The 21,121-nt window shown below is 32.0% G+C and overlaps 1 protein-coding gene across 1 annotated transcript in view; it reads right to left on the reverse strand.

Annotated features, from left to right (window-relative positions):
- The window catches only part of LOC139521033 (putative inhibitor of apoptosis), a 125,664-nt gene that overhangs the window by 39,723 nt on the left and 64,820 nt on the right, over nt 1–21,121 (reverse strand). The window contains exons 6-7 of the mRNA XM_071314252.1: nt 3,010–3,083; nt 1,817–1,949 (exon numbers count right to left, since the gene is read on the reverse strand). Of these exons, the coding sequence (XP_071170353.1) occupies nt 1,817–1,949; nt 3,010–3,083 (207 nt within the window). The remainder of the gene's footprint in view (nt 1–1,816; nt 1,950–3,009; nt 3,084–21,121) is intronic.

Genomic DNA, 21,121 nt, shown 5'->3' on the forward strand with positions numbered 1-21,121 from the left:
GAAACGGTTATTCCATAACGATCAACCGACTCGTAATGGCGTCCGTAAAATTTACGAAGCGATGATTTCAACTTCACCATTTGGAACTCTTGGTTTAATAGCTTCCTTGTGAGCAGTAACCCTCTATCAAGAAAATCATGATAGGAAATGCAAGCACGGGAATATCGTATCAATTGGGAGATATATACCCCGTATGCAGGTGCTGCTGGACTGTTGCTACTTGGAAAGCTGAAATCATCTCTTTTGTCGTAAAGTTTTGTTTTCAACCAACCCTCATTGTCAATTTCTAGATGTAATTGTCCATTAACCAGGAAACCCTTGTTTTCCCCTTTGTTTGGCCCTGATTTATAACAGATTGAGTCATTACTCCACAACTCCAATCCTAACCATCCTTTTGTGGTGCGGAAACGTCTATACACTGTTCCACAAGTTATTGTCTGGACACTAGAAAAATGATTATTAGGGCCCCTTTTATACCCCTTATTCCTAAACCAAAGGGACCATAACCCCAAAAATCAATCCAAACCTTCCTTTTTGTGGTTTAAATTTCTAAGATTTATATTTTTGGCAAATTTCAAATTATACTTCAGTTATTGGCAAATTTCCAATGAAGTTTATTATACTGAAGTTATTGGCCAATTTCCAATGGAATTTATTAATACCGAAGTTATATATATTGGCAAATTTCAAATAGTTCAAATATAACTTTTAAATTACCTCCCTTACACTGCTTTTAAATTGTCTTAACTGTCCTTTAACCAGAAAAAAACCCTTGTTTTTCTCCTTTTTTGCCCCTAATTCATAAATGGTTTGAGCCATAACCCTCCAAAGTCAATCTGAACCCTCCCTTAGTAGTATGTAATCTTGTGGTACAATTTCAGAAAGATTCATTCACTTTAACACAAGTTATTGTCTTGAAACTACAAAAATGCTTGTTTTTTTACCCTTTATTCCTTGACTAATTGACCCATATAACCCTTAAAATAAATCCCAATCTTCTACTTATAATATTAAACATTGTGGTACAATTTCAGATCAATTGAAAAACACAACTTATTGTCCTGAAACTAGATAAATGCTAATTCCTAAACCTTAGGGACCATAACCCCCAAAATCAACCCCAATCTTCCTTTTGTGGTTATAAACATTATGTTAAAATTGTATTCATTTCTATTTACTTATACTAAAGTGTACGTTGAGGCCATATAGTTGACAGTAAAAAATACACATGGGATTTAAAACGAGAGGTGTGAAAAAAATAGCCATTTATTATTAAAGCAATATAAAACTGACTCTTTATTGTTGCATATCCATTTCAGCAAGTACATAATAAAAGCTAGTTCTGTACAAATTAATTTACTACTAGATCCAATACACATTATCGCTATTTGTCCGCCATTACTGGACATCCCAAAAGTTCCCGTAAAATATTGACGTCACAATAAAAAAGATCTGACGCCACAACGGAAAGGTATATGATAAATAAGAATAATCAGCCTTCTCACTTATATATGTTCTTGACATGTCCCTTAAGGGTGTTTCTTTAGCAATATGATTGCATAACAATTTATAAATTTACAATTCACTAAAACACTACACTAAAAAAATAGAAATTTTGTATAAGAATAAGCTGAAAAAATCATATTGCCCAGTATTAACAGTTTCTGGGAGTATTGCCCAGCTCGAGATTTCCAACCTGGGTTTTCTGCCCAGGTATTACTTTGCCAACACTGTTGGTGGACAGTTGTTATTGCAATCATACCACATTTATTTATATACATTGTATAGCTATGTTGAAAAATGTAAATTAATATACCCTTTAACTGGTCTATCTTTTTATTCTTTTTCTCCAATAACACATTAAGATCTTCTTTATTCTTTTTCTCCAATAATACAGTGAGATTTCTTTTTTCCGCTTCAAGTTTTTTTATGGATCTTGTCAGTTGTAACTAATTTAAAAAAAAAAACCTCTATTTTATCTATATGTCAAGAAATTTGGTTGTTTATATATATATGCCATCACTTTTTCCAAAAAAAGCTTATAAATTAAAACAAGATTGCACATGCTGAAATGTCTTGCCTGTTTTATTTATCTTTAAATTTATATGCTAAAAGTCTACAAAACAAGTATCTCATAAACTTAACATTATTAATGTTATATGGTAATGAGGTCATGGTCAGATGAACCAGACAAGACAGACATGTTCACCTTACAATCATTCAATACACATAATATAATTGACCTGTTGCTTATACATGTAGAATCTCATAAACTGACAAAATTATGAAAATGTATCATTGACCAATGAACCATGAAAATTGGATCAAGGTCAAATGAAACCATCCAGACTGACATGTACCCATAACAGTCATTCCATACTCCACATTTAATTATCCTACTGCTGGTATAGTATTTGAGCAACAAACCTACTTTAACTCTGATTACTGATCCATGAAATGAGGTCGAGTTCAAGTGAATCCATTGCAAGGAACCCATATGCCAAATATAGTTATCCTATTACTCATAATAATTGAGAAATTCACATTACAAAGCATTTCAAGCAGTCACTTACCACGAAAATGAGGTAAAGGACATTGATGGACATATGACAGACGGAAACCTCGTCACATAAGGTATCTGCATACAAGATATGAAGCATCCAGGTTTTCTACCTTCCGAATTATAAAGCTTTATACAAATGGTTTATGCTGCTGCCGCAGGATAGTAATACCTATGTCATGCATACTGCCGTTAAAAAGCGAGACAAAAAGTCCCTAATATTTGTGTTACTTCTGTGCAACACAAAAAATAAACACAAAAGTTATTATGATAACTTAGAATAAAGTTGTCAACATTGAATGCTATATTGAGAAAACATTTTACTTTGTAGAAAAAATGAAAGAAACTTAAAAAAATAAAAACATTTTAAAATCAAGGTAAAACAGAACAAAAATATGGGTTTTAAGTTCAAGTATTTCTCTAAGTTTTTTTGCAATCAGCATATTTACCTGTGATGTGAGGCTTTCTTCTAGTGTATCTTCAAGCTCTGCCAATTTCTCTAATGAATCTTGGTATTTGTTTTCTGTGTAAAGAATTGACATGTACATACATTTAATCAGTTTCTGTGTGAAACATCATAAGGTGCATTTACTATGAACAACAAATCACATCATCACATCGTTATTCAATATAATAATTAAGTATTGTATTGTACACATGTTATAACAATGTTCTGTTGTTACAGATTGATTTTGCAGAAAAAGAAGTTTCCAAAATTTATGTTTCATCCATATTGATTATTTAGGGAAACAAAAAAAAACCATTTCTATTTGATTTATGAAACGAATATATGCAAAAGACATGTACATATACAATATTAGGTCAGTGTCAGGAATATATAAACTTTTGTAGATGAGGCTGAGAAACTGGGACAGGGCGAGGTTCTTAACCGAGCACTTTCCCAGTTTTTTGCCGATTACGAATATAAACCTATCGTTGTGTCATATGTTTTCATATCATCCATATTTCTTTGGTTTAGTTTGCACAAGCGTATATTGTGACGTGTTTTTCCGTTTCTATATTTGGAACACCAACAACACTACAACTTGACAATTTCAAAACATATGCAAAGTCGTATTAAGACGTTAGAACAAATTAAAAAAAAATGACCTGTTTAGCCATTTTATCTTATGTCAAAAATATGCATCACTAGAATAGTTGAGAACAAGAATGTGTCCTCAGTACACGAATGCCCCACTCGCACTATCATTTTCTATGTTCAGTGGACCGTGAAATTGGGGTAAAATCTCTAATTTGGCATTAAAATTAGAAAGATCATATCATAGGGAACATGTGTACCAAGTTTGAAGTCGATTGGACTTCAACTTCATCAAAAACTACCTCGACCAAAAACTTTAACCTGAAGCGGGACAGACGGACGAACGGACGAACGAACGAACGGACGGACAGACGCACAGACCAGAAAACATAATGCCCCTCTACTATCGTAGGTGGGGCATAAAAACTCTGAAGGGTTAAATGAAGAACAGCTATGTCGTTTGCCTATCACACGGCGTGTCTTTAAGACATGCAACTTGGTCGTTTTTATTACAAACCAGCGAGTTAAAATTAACAGGGTTCTTATATAAAATGGTTGTTCAAATTCCATTCATTTAATATTCTATTGACAATTTGTTTTATATATCTTTAATACATAAGATGAAAACATTGTTTGCTTTTTGCAATTAATCACAAAGTTTGAAAGGGCATTATAAATTAAAAAAAAATGTCTTTTGTAGAAACCAAGTGCCAATCTTAGAAAAAAATCACATTGTTACAATTTCAACACATGAAACATCAACCAAAATCTAATAATTAGTTAGATTTAGTACTGAAAGGAATTAAATAACTTTTTTTTTTATGATTCAGCAATAACCAAAACCACGACTTAAGAAAATATTCATTTCCAGATTTTATAGTCATTTCCTGTCCGCGTACTGACCCAGTTTTTACTTCATACGAAAACATATGACACTGTTTTTTGACATACGAAAATCGCAAAAAAATTGGAAACAGTAAAAAATTGTTGTAAGCCTCGACAAAAAAAATCTTGATACCTAAAATCATTCGACAGAACGAGTGAGTACACACAAAAATAAAAACTCAACGGTTCAAACCGTAAGTAGTTATCAAAATTACCAGGATTATAAAATAAGTACGCCAGACGTGCGTTTCGTCTACATAAGACTCATCAGTGACGCTCATATCAAAATAGTTATAAAGCCAAACAAGTACAAAGTTGAAGAGCATTTAGGATCCAAAATTTCAAAAAGTTGTGCCAAATACGGCTAAGGTAATCTATTCCTGGGACAAGAAAATCCTTAGTTTTTTGAAAAATTCAAAGTTTTGTAAACAGGAAATTTATAAAAATTACCACATAATTGATATTCATGTCAACACCAAAGTGCTGACTACTGGGCTGGTGATACCCTCGGGGACGAAACGTCCACCAGCAGTGGCATCGACCCAGTGGTGTAAATAGTTATCAAAATTACCAGGATTATAATTTAGTACGCCAGACGCGCGTTTCGTCTACACAAGACTCATCAATGACGCTCAGTGAAAATAGTTGTTAGTACGAAAACACATCACACGAGGATAATATTGTTTTTAAATTGCAACTTTAAATTGATACATTGATAGCTTTTTAAATCGTAACACAAATGTCAAACTTATTTTCATCCCTTAATGGACCCCTGATTGTGGAGAAAGTTCCATGATGAAATTGACATTATACAAAATATAACTATATATTTAGGGAATAAACACAAATAGTTGCAGTATAAAAAATCTTTACATAGACAATAACTGTTTAGTGTCTTTAAATATCAGCTGAATTTGTACGAGGCTAGGAAACAAGGTGTATGCGAGCTTTTAGCGAGCTATTACACCTGTTTCGAGCCGAGTACAAATACAGCTGATATTTAAAGACACTAAACAGTTATTGTCTTTATCCTGCAATTAATTCTATATATTATTTGTGTTTTGAAAGACACTAAAACGCATATTTTGCATTTATTTTCGATTTGAAATCCCTTGAGGCCCGTGTAGTAATACGATACAGTAATCACACATTCAGCTGAAGACGGGTTTGCAAAGAAAAGAATCTCGAATGGTCAACAATAATACATCGCTCAAGGTGAGTAATTATCTATTTTAACATAACAACTAATGTCAACAGTAAAAACAAATAACAAAACATTGTACAATTTGTAAAAGAAGTGTACGAGTTGTCCTACGCTTCAGACTCGACATTCACTAAACATGCATGCTGAAATAGACATGGTTGTTTTTGTTACACAATCATACACATTCAAGTTTTGAAATCAATAGTTGTCATCGTAAAAAAGACGGCTGTTCATGTGTGTATGTTATCGGAAAATTGGTGTGATTCTTATTACTCTAAAGAAATTATGTTAGAAAACAAACAGAACGTATAAAAGTAATCGTTAATTCGCAATTGATACATCATTGGAATGCGACTCCAATACACATTCTGAAGTCATGCAGGTTCATACAATACTCAGTCCAGCAGTGCGCGGGGTTTTAAGAGATATGTGTATAGTATACAGATATAGCATAGCGATATCTGTAGGGCTGTATCTGTTTAGTAGAACACCCAATTGCAGGCTAAATTCCTATTAAGACATTCACACACAATAGAATGTTCACAATCCTCTCTGTTGTTGTAATGGCTTAGTATGTTGACATAATCAACCCACTGTTTTCTTGGTTTCAAAAATTATTCACTAATTAAAGAAATTAGGTTTTTTTTTATACGTAAACAAGAATGTGTCCCAAGTACACGGATTCCTCATCCGCACTATCATTTTCTATGTTCAGTAAACTGTGAAAATGGGGTAAAAACTCTAATTTGGCATTAAAATTAGAAAGATCATATCACAGGGAACATGTGTACTTAGTTTCAAGTTGATTGGGCTTAAACAAAAAGAATGAATGAACGAATGAACAAACAGAAGGATGGAAGGATGCACAGACCAGAAAACATAATGCCCATAAATGGGGCATAACAAGTGAATACTGATAATTTTAATAATTGTCTTGCATTGCAAGAATATAACTAATACTGACACATTATGATAAAACTAAGTTATCCAATAAAAATATATATTTTATACTTTATTAGAATTAATGGTTCCTCGAAACAATCTTTGTTCTGTTAATGCGCAATCTATTGGTCTAACCATTTTGTTCAAAAATAAAAGAGAACATAGGTTTCACAAGAACTACATAATGTATACAGTTCTAATATTTCCTTCCATTTGATTAAAAAAACATCCCTCAATAATGACTACAAGTGTCCTTTTTTGATACTAAAATGTAAATGTACTATTATTTTATTACTTTACTTACCCAACTGTGACAACTTGTCCACAAGCTCTGCAATTGTAGAAGTTTCTGATTTTAATTTATTATTATTAGTACAAAATGTAGATATTTTACGTCAAAATACTACTGTCCGATCAAGATATGTGCAAGAATAAACTAGAAGATATGCAAGACAAATTATTTTTTCACTTTGCCAAAATGTCCCCAGTTCAAATCATGCCATTTCCAAGTTTTTATTAAGAAGGTATATCACCAAGCTTTTTTTCTAGCTATACAATGTGCAAGTCCTCAAATTTTGTTAGTATTTAATTTCACTAAAAAACACAATTATTTTAGAAAGAAAACTAAAGGATAGACTTTTGAAATAAAATATGAGACAAGAACTCCAACTTAACACTTTGAATGGGCCTTTCACAAAAACTAAATAGATATTTTTAACAGTTCAAGCTGGCAACAAACTTGTTTTGATGTTACAACATAAGTAAAAAGAAGGTGATAAATTAAATTACTAAATATATAAGTCTTAATCATTTTCAATCCAAAAAGCTTTCTGCAATTGTCAAAAGATAAGGCTACCCTTAACGAATTCTTTTTTTGATGTTGCCTACCCATGCATTGTAGGGTTGGGTAGAAAGGTAGAGATGTTTTTTTTAGCTTACAACATAGTTACATGCTTAAGACAAGAAAACAATGTAAGGGCATGTAAAAAACTAAAAAAATAAATGGGGAATGTGTCCATGGGACATATATGATGCCCCAGCTTGCATTTTATATAAAGTAATTAAGGAACTTAACTGAAGAGAGGTGAAGTGACGCTACCCTAAATTTTTACTTGATCTGTGTTTTGTGTTATAAGCATTGTGTATAAGTTTCATAACATTTGGTTGAGAGAAACTAAAGTTAGAGAACGGAAACCAACTTTTGGACGTACAGACAGACTTGTGTACGTATGTACAGAAGACCAAGGGTAAAACTTAATGCCCCCTCTGCTATGGCAGGGGCATAAAAATCGTGCATTGCAAATGCAATAAACAACTAGCATTCAATTTTTACTACCTTCAACTTGTACAGGATTTTAATTATAGTTGATGAACAAATGCTAAAATATTTGAACTATTACTATGCTATTTGCATTTAACGTTAAGTTTGATTGGATGATATCTCGAGTCAATTCCATGGTTGAATGTCGAAATCATTGGCAACAACCTTGTGTAATGGTTTTGATCTTGAAGAGCATTGCATAAGATTAGGTATAACAGTACTGTATTTGAAGAGTTGATCTAATATTGTTTGTATACTGCAACTTAAATTAATACATTGATAGCTTTTTCATCCCTTAATGGACCCCTGATTGTGGAGAAAGTGTTCCATGATGAAATTGACCTTATACAAAATATAAATATATATTTAGAAAATAAACACAACTGGTTGCAGTATAAAATGATACCTAAAATCATTCGACAGAATGAGCTTTTTTTTAAATTTGAGTACACACGAAAATAAAAACTCAACGGTTCAAACCGTAAGCAGTGAAAATTGTTAAAGTACGAACACATATCACACGAGGATAATATTGTTTTTAAATTAAAACTTAAATTAATACATTGATAGCTTTTTAAATCGTAACACAAATGTCAAACTTATTTTCATCCCTTAATGGACCCCTGATTGTGGAGAAAGTTTTCCATGATGAAATTGACATTATACAAAATATACCTATATATTTAGGAAATAAACACAACTAGTTATAGTATAAATGTCTTTAAATTCTTATTAAGACATTCACACATAATAGCATGTTCACAATCCTCTCTGTTGTTGTGGGCGCAGGTCAATTTAGAGAAAAATTTAAAACTACTAGGGGACATTTGAGCGCCAACATAAGAACCAATTTTAGCGCCGGAATAATCCGTTCATCTGTATTTTTGATAGCCCATTTTAGCGAAAACTTACGGGGTTGTACAATACTCACTAAGCTTTTGGCAGAAGATCAGGGTGATTTACAGCAAACAAATAATGGTCCAGATCGTTTACATGTGCACTTTATAATGAGCAATTTTATAGTTGTCGCCAGCTATTTGCGTTTTTCTTGATACTATTATGAAATTGCAGACAACAACGTTAACATATATAAAAAATACGAAGTCTAGACGAATATGCACCAAAAATCCAGACTAAACAAAGAGAAAAAACAGTTCATAATGCAATTCAGTATTGTCAGGAGGTTTATCCAGAGTCCATTACGTAGGTTCTCTAGGATATAAATTTCAGACTGGAACTAACTTTTAACATAAAATTAAATCTTTTAGACATTTAGTGCTGTATTTGAATGGATATCATATCCTTAATAGTGTGCTGTCTTGAGTCCATTAAAGTTTTTCATTTATTAAATATTATAAAGGGTTAAGAATATTTCGCTAAAATGGCAATTTAAATTTTCGCTAAAAGGGGTTAAAAATCAGGCGCAAAAATGGGTTCTACTTCAGCACTAAAACGTCCTATTTTTTCGCTCAAATGTCCTTCCAATGCGCTAAAATTTCCTCCGCCAGTTGTTGTTATGGCTTAGTATGATGACATAATTAACCCACTGTATTCTTGGTTTTAAAAATTATTCACCAATTATAGAAATTAGTTTTTATTTCATACCTAAACCAGATGCTCCGCAGGGCGCAGCTTTATACGACCACAGAGGTCGAACCCTGAACAGTTGGGGCAAGTATGGACACAACTTTCAAGCTTGATACAGCTCTGCATTTGGATTGTGATTAAATAGTTGACACAACAAAGGTTTCTGATACAGAATGAATGTGGTCTAATTATGAACTTATGAAAAATTAAAATTACCTATTTAGATTAAGCTTACCAAAGAAAAAGAACCCCATACATCAATTTTTGTTGAAATCAAACAAATTTAAATTTTGGACCCCAATTTAAAATCTGGGCCCATAATTAAAAATCTAAATACATGTTTAGATTCAATATATCAATGAACCCCAAGAATTCAATTTTTGTTAAAATCAAACTAAGTTATCTTTTATTTTGGATCATTTGGACAATAATGTAGACCAATTTGAAAACAAGACCCAAAATTAAAAATCTAAATACACGGTTAGATTTGGCATATCAAAGAACCTGATTAATTTAATTTTTGATGAAATCATCAAACAAAAGATTAATTTTTAACCCTTTGGACCAATATAAAAAAGGGGACCTAATTCCAAAAACTTAATACACGGTTAGATTCAGCATATTTAAAGAACCCCAAGAATTCAAGAATAAAACCCCATTGAAATTGGTCAAGAAATCAGCAATTTATACAAAGTATTAGAAAAGTATTGTTTTTGGCCCCTTTTTGCCCCTTTCCAGTTTGGGCCATAACCCCCAAATTCAATCACAACTTCTTATTTTTAAATGGAACCTTGTGGTATAATTTCAGAAAGAGCCATACACTTACACACAAGATATTGTCTCGAAACTAGAAAAATACTTATTTTGACCTCTTTTAGGACCCTCGTTTCTAAACTGTTGGGACCAAAACCTCCAAATCAATCCAAACCTTCCTATAGTGGCAAACCTTATGTTAAAATTTTATTTATTTCTATTTACTTTATACTAAAATTATCATCTGGAAACCATCTGTCTTTGGACGAGGCTTACGACGACAACGATGTGATACCAATATACGACCAAATTTTTTTTTCATTTTTGCGGTCCTATAAAAATCCCCCCCTTAATTGTTTTAAACCCCCCTTGGAGCAATAAACCCAATACTCAATCCCAGCCTTTCCTTTGTAGTATGAAATCTTAAAGTACGTTTTCAAAGAAATCCATACATTTGAACACAAGTTGTTGACTCGAAACTAGAAAAATAATTGTTTATGGCCCTTTTTTGGAAACTTATTACTTATACATCTTCAGATTTCAAATGTTTGGCTTTGAGCGTTCCTGATGAAGGTAAATCCAGAAAAGCGCTTCGGACGCAATAAATTTTAAAACATGTTGTTTTCCATTTTTTTCCTACATGTTTTGGGCAATTAACCCCAAACTCAACCCCAGCCTTCCCTATGTTATATGGAACCTTGTGGTACAATGTCAGAAAGATCTACACACTTACACACAAGTTATTGTCTGGAAACTAGAAAAATGCTTGTTTTGGCCCCTTTTTGGCCCTCAGTTCATAAACTGTTGGCCCAATAACCCCTTGAATGAATCCTAACCTTCTACTTGTGGTACAGTTTCGGAGCAATAGAAATACTAGAACACAAGTTATTATCCTGAAACTAGAAAAATGCTTGTTTTTGGACCATTTTGGGCACCTAATTCCTAAACAGGTTGTGACCATCATCCCCTAAATCAATCACAATCTTCCTTTTGTGGTATTGAACCTTTTTTTTTAAATTCATAGAGATCTATTCACTTAAACTAAAGTTATTACCCAGAAACCAATGTGTCTTCGGACGACACAGACGACGACATCATACCATTATACGATTCCCAAAAATGTTTTGGGGTCATATAAAAAAAAATCACTCAAGATTGACAACAAGTGTCACTCTTTAATACCAAAATGTAAATCTACTATTAGTTCATTACTTTACTTACCCAACTGTGACAATTTGTCCACAAGCTCTGCAATTGTAAAAGTTTCTGATTTTAATTTATTATTATTGATAACGAGTACAAAATGTAGATATTTTATGTCAAAATACTGCTGTTCTACAATGGCAAATACTGTCCGATCAAGATATGTGCAAGAATAAACTAGAAGATATTCAAGACAAATTATTTTTTCACCTTGCCATAATGTAGTTCAAATCATGCTATTTCCAATTTTTTATAATAAAGGTATATATCACCAAGCTTTTTTTCTAGCTATACAATGTGCAAGTTCTCAAATTTTGTTAGTATTTAATTTCATAAAAAAACACAATTATATGTTCGAAAGAAAACTAAAGGATAGACTTTTGAAATAAAAGACGAGAGGTCCAACTTATAAACACTTTGAATGATCCTTTCACAAAAACTAAATAGATATATCACTAACAGTTCAAGCTGGCAACAAACTTGTTTTGATGTTACAAAAAGAAGGTGATAAATTAGATTATTATATATTTAAGTCTTAATCATTTTCAATCCAAAAAGCTTTCTGCAATTGTCAAAGGATTAGGCTACCTTTAACAAATTCTTTTTTGACGTTGCCTACCCATGCATTGTAGGGTTGGTTGGATAGCTAAACAAAATAAAAAATTTGTAAGGGTTCCGCGGAACCCAGTCTCTCGCCTACTTTTGCTGTAAATTGCAGGATCAACAAAAATGAGGGAAAAAATCAATAAAAATATTCCGCTTGATATCATGTTTGGATTGTAGGAAGCTAAGTAATCTGTCCAAGTTTGGTAAAAAATCCTGGATATATAGTTTATGAATCTAATAAATGTTTTAAAAACTTTAACTGCAAACTGGATGTAATGTTAACTGGAAGAAAAACTAAGTCCGTTTATAAGTAAAATACGGATACACAGGTACAAAATATTAACAAAATTTCCTTCTAGATACTAGCTTTTGATCATAAACAAGCTTCTGTCTTAGTTTGGTACAAATAAAAAATAGTATAAGAAATTAAGTTATCAAAATTTTTAAAAATTTAACCACAGAGTGAATGTGTTGTTTCCTGGCAGAAAAAAAGTCCATTTAAAGTAAAATATGGAAAAAGTGGATTTGTCATTTTAAAAAATTTACTTCTGGATACTATCTTATGATTATAAACAAGCTTCTGTCCAAGTTTGGTACAAACCAAGGATAGTTTAAGAAAGTTATTAAAATTTTAAAAACTACAACCAGTGTCAACCACAGAGTGATGTAATGTTTTCCCGCAGAAAAACTAAGTGCATTTATAAGTAAAATACGGAAAAAATGGAATTTTATTTTCACAAAATTTACTTCTGGATACTATCTTATGATCATAAATAAACTTCTGTACAAGTTTGGTAGAAATCCAGGATAGTTTAAGAAAGTTATTTAAATTTTAAAAACTTTAACCACAGATAGAGTGCATGTAATGTTTTTCCGCATAAAAAACTAAGTCCATTTATAAGTAAAATACCGAAAAAATGGAATTTTATTTTCACAAAATTTACTTCTGGATACTATCTTATGATCATAAACAAGCTTCTGTCCAAGTTTGTTAGAAATCCAGTTTGGTTTAAGAAAGTTATTAAAATTTCAAAAACTTTAACCACAGAGTGAATATTTGTGGACGCCGCCGCCGCCGACGGAATGTAGGATCGCTTAGTCTCGCTTTTTCGACTAAAGTCGAAGGCTCAACAAAAATCCCTACCTTTCTACCCAACCCTACAATGCATGGGTAGGCAACATCAAAAAAAGAACTTGTTAAGGGTAGCCTAATCCTTAGACAATTGAAGAAAGCTTTTTGGATTGAAAATGATTAAGACTAATATGTTTTGTAATTTAATGTATCACCTTCTTTTTACTTATGTTGTTAGCTTAATTTTTTTTTTAAATCTCTACCTAATAACATAAGTTACATGTTTAAGACACTAAGAAAACAATGGAAGGGCATGTAAAAAACTTTAAAACAAATGGGGAATGTATCCATTGGACACAGATGATGCTCCTGCTGGCAAATCATATAGAGTTATAAAGGGACATTACTGAAGACAGGTAAAAGTGACGCTACACAAATGTTTACATGATCTGTATTTTGTGGTAATAAGCATTGTGCATAAGTTTCATAACATTAAGTTGAATAAAACTAAAGTTAGAGAATGGAAACGAAAAATTCAGCTATTTTTCCATTTGTAAAGGGCAAAACTCTAAAAAAAAGTTAAAGTGACGCCCCAAAAATTCAAACTTGATCTGTGTTTTGTGGTTATATACATTGCGTATATTAGTTTCATAACATTTGGTTGAGGCAAATTAGAGTACGTACAGATGAACAAGGGTAAAACTTAATGACCCCTCTGCTATGGCAGGGGCATAAAAATAGTGCATTGCAAATGCAATAAACAACTAGCATTCAATTTTTACTACCTTCAACTTGTACAGGATTTTAATTATAGTTGATGAACAAATGCTAAAATATTTGAACTATTACTATGCTATTTGCATTTAACGTTAATTTTGATTGGATGACATCTGCAGTCAATTCCACGGTTGACTGTCGAAATCATTGGCAACAACCTTGTGCAATGGTTTTGATTTTGAAGAGCATTGCATAAAATTATGTATAACAGTACTGTATTTGAAGAGTTGACATTATTATAATTTTGGATTTTGCATTGTTAGTCCAATTGCATTTGCAACCATCAAATCCCAAATTGACAGTGGCAAATTTTTCAAAAATAGGACTGCTATCCCTAAGTTCATTGCAGGGATAGCAGTCCTCAGGGGTTTACGCAGTATATATTGGACGAGTGATGTAGTCTTTCGGAACACCGGATGTTATTCGGAACACTTCTGTTCTTTCTATGACCACCTTTCAAATTTAATACATGCGCAATAGCTATGACCACCTTTCAAATGCATGAGCATTAGCGTACTAATCTGTTGAATATGCATTAGCATCTTAAGTTAAATCTTTTACGTATGATCTGAAATTTATTATGATATAATATTTTCTTGCACACGATTACAAGCTGCTAATATTAACCTACATGCGTAGTATTTTAATTAGTCAAACGATGTAACCAGATGTGTTTAGATATGAGATAGGATTTCATGTAAACAATGCGCTTTATATTCTGAACGAGAATAATTAAAAATAAAATCTTTAGAAAGAGTTTTATAGTAGCATTTTATTTTAGATTTTAAGTTTAGTGAAGATGTACATGTTGTAAAAAGCAAGCTATTTATTTTTATACTGAAATTAAAGGGAAGCCTTTCTTGCATATGATTAAATTACAGTTATTTTTTTTGGTTAAATATTGCAACTTTAATAAAAAAAAAAAAAAATGGTTATTAAAAATAAAATTAAATAGATATTGAATATGAAAAAATAAAATATTTTGAACAAGAACAATTAAAAATAAAATCTTTAAAAAAAGTATTAGCACTTTTTGAAATTTTACGTCTAGGATAGACCAAGGACATGGAAATATAATCATAAATTCGTGCCTCAAATAGGTGCATGTTAAAACGAGGATTTTTCAAAAAAAAAATCGTTTATTGAAAATAACGTTAAAATTAATTATGAAAGTTATGTCCGTATTTATTTTCATTAATATTGTAAATTTAAAGTTATTTTCTTTGTTTAAATATTGCAACATCATTTACTTTTTTAAAAAAAAACAAGGAGGTCACATAATAACCTCTGAATCCTTTTCGTCATTAAAATGCGACTGATAAGTATATATAGATATTCAATGTGAAGGGGGAAAAAATAACCGTGACTGAAATCTAAATCTAAAATTTATTTTAAAAAAATACACATTTGACCATGCAGATGTAAGAAATGATACTTCAAGCAATGTACAACGAATTAAATGTGCCACTTTAATTTCGACTGATAACCTAAAAATGAATCATGCATGCATTTTTAGCAGACTTAACCAGGTCGGCGATAAGATATCAAATATAAAAAAGAAGATATGGTTTGGTGTCAATGAGACAACTATCTACAAGAAACCAAAATAACACAGAAATACAAACTATGGGTCACCGTACGGCCTTCAACATCAGGCAAAGCATGTACCGCATAGTCGGCTATAAAAGGCCCCGAAATGACAATGTAAAACAATCAGTCAAAAAAGAAAATTAACAAAGTCCGTATCATCGTATGCGTAACTTAGTTGCTCACCAGAGGAACGCTACGGCGCAAGCATTTAAACCCGCGTTCCATGAGTTTGAAGTACGTCGTTCGAAATGCAAAAGCATACGCTTGGTGAACGCTTTTACTCCAGGAAAATTTTAATGGAACATAAAAAATTTCATTCAGCTCAAGCGTTTGTCAAGCGTATACCTGTAAACTGCACGTAAATATAATATACACGCTACACGAGCGTTAAAAACGCTATGTATAAAGTTTGAGACACGTTAAGGGCACATTGCATACAACAATACTCGTCGCCTTAAAGCTTTCATTCAGGAGAAGAAGTCCGATACAGGTGAAACTTCATCAAACATACAGAAGATATTACACCCTCTCCAACCATGCAACATGGGACTAGACATAGAAGTACAGGAACTACTCCCATTAGTTTGAGCTGTACAAGATCTACAAAAATATCCCGCCTGCCTCAAAGGTGCATAGGATCGACCATGGTCCAGCACTAATGATACAAGTACCAACCAGAGTTACAATGACGTGGTAGTAAGTCTTTAAAGGCCACCGAGCGGCCTCCAAAAATGAAAAAAAAAACACTATTTAGTCGGCTATTAAATGCCCTGACCATTAAGATTTAAAAACAAATATCAAACAAAACTAAACAGCCTTATTGATAACAAAATAATTTACGAAAAAAACTTGACCGACATGAATTATGAACAACAACTACTGTACTACATGTTCCTGGCTTTAGAATGGACATTGGCACATAAACAATGTGGTGGCCATAAACCCAACCCTCCCAAATGAACCAAACCTTAAGGACAACACATCGCAAGAAAAAACTGTAAAATATCAGTTGCAATTCACGTCCCTAAAAGTATGGGTACGGTGCACAATGATCACTTACATAAAAACAATAGACACAAATCACTGAAATAATCGCACTTACCGAATGCTATTGCAAAGCTATTGAATATGTAGACGAACCAGTGGACATAGACGGACTGGTAAACAGACGGGCAAATGTGACAGACTTATTGATAAACATTCACATATAGACAGACCTGCAGTTGCAACATGGGAATGTAGAAAGACTAGGAGAAACGTTTAGGTACGCTTTATGCACACCCAATACACGCTTTAAGCTCGTTGTGCACACGATACAGATATGATTGACAGGTTGAATGCATCAAAATTACTAGCGTATTGGTAGCGTGCATGATTCTTTTTACCACATCTATACGTTGATGTGTGAAGCCGGTATTACATTAAGTAAACAGGCAATGTCAGTTTCTAATTCTTATGCACAACAAAGGTAATATAAGACAATACATCTTTAATATATATATAATGCCAAACAAGCATTTGGGTTTACGATTGCATTTCTTTTTTTAAAGAAAGCAACTTGTTTGTTGATTATTACTTACAATGTCAGGTAATGAGAACCAAGTTATGTAAAGGGTTGTGGTGTTAAGATGCTGTTTCACACAGAGAAACATGTTTATATCAGTATTTTTGTTCAATAATAAAAGTTTAATAATTTCACCAATTCAACATATATATCAACCTCACATTTTCATTGGTGTTAAACTGATCATCGTTGTTCTAAAGAATTACTCAGCCCTTAGGCTGATATGTTCGGTATAAATGCATGTGTGTGTTCTTAATTTTATATGTGACCTTGTTACCCTCTAGTTGTGCTATTTATAAACGACCTTCCCTTGTGCATTGAAAATTGTGAAACAGACCTATATGCTGATGACACCACTTTTTATAAATCTGGGAAAAAATACAAAATATACATGATGATGTTCAAGAAGATTTATACAGGGTTGAGGAGTAGTGTAAAATGAATAACAAGTTCATTAATGCAAATAAAACAAAATGTTTGGTTACTGGAACAAAACAGAAACTATCAATTCAGACTTATAAACCAAACTTGATAATAAATTCAAAAGTTTTACTAAATTCTTTATGTGAAAAATTATTCAGTGTTAAAATTGACAGCACACTTAACTGGAAAAGTCAAATAGACCAAGTTTGTGCTAATATATCATCCAGAATATACCTTCTTTCTAAAATAAAAAAAGTTTTAGATATAAATGCAAGGAACACATTATTACAATGGGTCATTTTTTCTAGTTTCCAGACAATAACTTGTGTTGAAGTGTATGGATCTCTCTGAAATTGTACTACAAGCTTCAATACTACAAAGGTAAGGCTGGGAGAGATTGAGGTGGTAATTCAAAAAGTTTTGGGGTTTTCTAAATTTTTAAAGGGGTTCATTTTATTTTTTCAAAATTTTTCAAATTTCAAATTTTTGAAAAGTTTTAAGAAGAAATCTTTAATTGCACAGTATTGTGTCCAAATTTGCCCCACCTGTTCAGGGTTCAACCTCTGCAGTCGTATCAGGCTGTGCTCAGCGAAGCGTTTTATTATTTATTCTTGTTAATTTACCAATTATTCTCTGTTTTGTTAACCTCCATCCACACCCTCATGATGTAGATTTTCAAATGTATTATGGCAGTTATCAACTTTTGTCGGACTAGTATTGGGGTGTTTGACCAGTGGAATGTCGGACTAATGGGGTGTCAGACCAATTTGGTGTCTAACTAATGGGTTGTTGGAAGATAGGGGCGATCATGAAGTGAACCATGTACAAAAGGGAATGAAATTCACAAGAAAATAAGATACCATGACTTAAAGCATATCTTTACTTGAAAAAAAATGTAATTTAAACATTATATGATGAACATTTACTGTAAATAATGTCTTATAGAATATAAAGACTATATCTACACTTTAAGCAAAAAGTAAATTAATAAATTATTCACAAGTTCTAACCACATTATCAAACATTCAAACACAATTTATATATAGTCGCCCATAAAAATATAGAGAAAGTTGCGATCATCATGCACTAACAAGTTACTATGTACAAGTAACGACTATCAATAATCAAGTAACGACTATCTATAATCAAGTAACTACTATCATAACAAACAAAAAATTGGAGTTACAATGATCTTCTGTAAATTTTCAATGGCTATTATTTCAGTAACAATAGTAATGATAAAAATAATAAATTCTTTATTTAAAGAGGGTAAACTCAAGTTAGTTACAATAAACTAATCTTCCATGAGGCCCTCACATACAAATTACAATACAATCAAAACAGATATTTACACATAGTTAATTTACAGTCATGTAGTTCAATGTATTTTTATCAACATAAGATATAATGCTGTTTAAGATGTTCATGTAGTAAAAAAATCAAATAAAAATAAAAAATAAAAAATATACATTGAATACATTGTAGCAAACATTTCTTATCAGGATTGTGTAAGGTACTTCTTGATACTTTGATTAAAAGTAAAAGTGTTTTGAGCTTTATGCATTTATATATAGAAGTAAATATTTGTGGTATTTTATTCTATTGTCAACTGTCATCAGACCAAGTTTTTCAAATAAGGGGGCTGAGGGGGGATAAAGGATCTGCATCTAGAATTAATCTTGCTGCCCTTTTTTGGAGTTTTAAAATTCTTGTTACTTAATTTTCCCTTCATTTTACATTCACCCCAAATAAAAAAGCAGTAGTCTAACTATTTGAAGAAAAAACAATTTCTACATCATACGGTTACATTTACGACAAAATTTATGTCGATAAAAAACCTCCTGATCTGAGTCCTAATCTCCTGACCAAAATTTCCAAATCTCCTGATCTGAGTTTCACAGTCCATCACATGTATGTAGTCAATTAAGGGAAGAATATGCTTGTTAATGGTTCCTTATTCCTGCATGAATGGGACAATAACCCCCACTCATTCCCAGCCTTCCCTTTGTGATATGGAAATGTGTGGTACAATGTCAGAGACATACATACACTTACACACAAGTTATTGTCCAGAAACTACAAAATTTGTTGTTTTTGACCACTTATTAGCCCTTAATTCCTAAACTGTTGGCACCATAACCCCCAAAATTAAGCCAAACCTTCTACTTGTGGTATTAAACATTGTGGTACAATTTCAGAGCAATTGAAATACTTATACACAAGTTATATCCGGAAAATAGAAAACACTTGTTTTGGGCCCCTTATTCCTAAACGGTTGGGACCATCAACCCAAAAATCAATCCCAACCTTCTTTTTGTGGTATTGAACCTACGTATTAAATTAAAGAGATCCATTCACTTTCACTTAAGTTTTTGTCTAGAAACCAAATGTGTCTTCAGACAACGTCACAGACGACAACATGACATACCATTATATAATCAAAAAATTTTTGTTTGCAGTCATATAAAAAAGGACAAAAAATAAACAATAGATAATAATGAGGTGCTAAAATATAAAGACAAGAGAAGAATGGCAGAGACATATTGTATTATATGTCTCTGATAATGGGTATACAGTATAAAGCAAAGAGAAAATGGCAGAAAAATTAAAGAATACAGAAATGAACGACCCCCTCCCCCTATTATAGACACTCGAGATCTTTAGTAGAATGGTTGTTGAAATGGTATTTGAACTACTCTTTCTTGTGAATATATCGCAGAAACAGATAATAACATGCCACCTATCTAGTATTACTATTAAAGTAGTACCATGACCATATGCATATGGGTCATTATCAAAAAAGTGCAAATTTTGACAAGGTAGTATTTTGAAAAATGATGTCATTGTTTAAAACATTTGAATGTGGCCTTCTATTCTATAGTATGGTAGCAACAATATTCAGAAATATGCAATGGGGAAAATGAAGACTTCCTTCAATTTTAACAATTTTAGGTCATCCTTGAATTGATAGAATTGTGTCAATGGTGTTACCAATTTAAAACATACATTTAGGAACTGAATATTATTGTTAAACATCAAACAACTGTTCCAATTTTTTGTTTAGGTTTAAATTACGACTTATTGACATTATTCATATAGCTGTGCATTCTATTCAAACATAAATTTCAGAATACATTGTCGTAAAAAAGTTGGCTGTCCTAATTATGGCCATTGTAAATACTAAAAAATACACTTAAACTGAATATATGTAAAATTTATAAGATTTAATGATAATAATATACCCAATCTTTCGTATACGACCTAAAAACACTTTCATCTATGAATAAAAATAAAAAAATGTCGCATTTTTATATAGTAACAACACTGACCCTTCAGTAACTCCAATGACACAAAAGTATCACCATTGACATCATATTTCAAATATTACATTTATTAAGTACTGAACACAAAGTCAAGAACACAGAGCAAAAGAAAAAAGATAAAAAAAACTTCTTAGGCTATTAAATCTCAAATTATATAACATAACATCTATTACTAACTAGAGGCTCTAAAGAGCCTGTGTCGCTCACCTTGGTCTATGTGCATATTAAACAAAGGACACAAATGGATTCATGACAAAATTGTATTTTGGTGA

The sequence above is a fragment of the Mytilus edulis genome, chromosome 1 (assembly GCF_963676685.1).
Source record: "Mytilus edulis chromosome 1, xbMytEdul2.2, whole genome shotgun sequence".
Taxonomy (NCBI): Eukaryota; Metazoa; Mollusca; class Bivalvia; order Mytilida; family Mytilidae; genus Mytilus; species Mytilus edulis.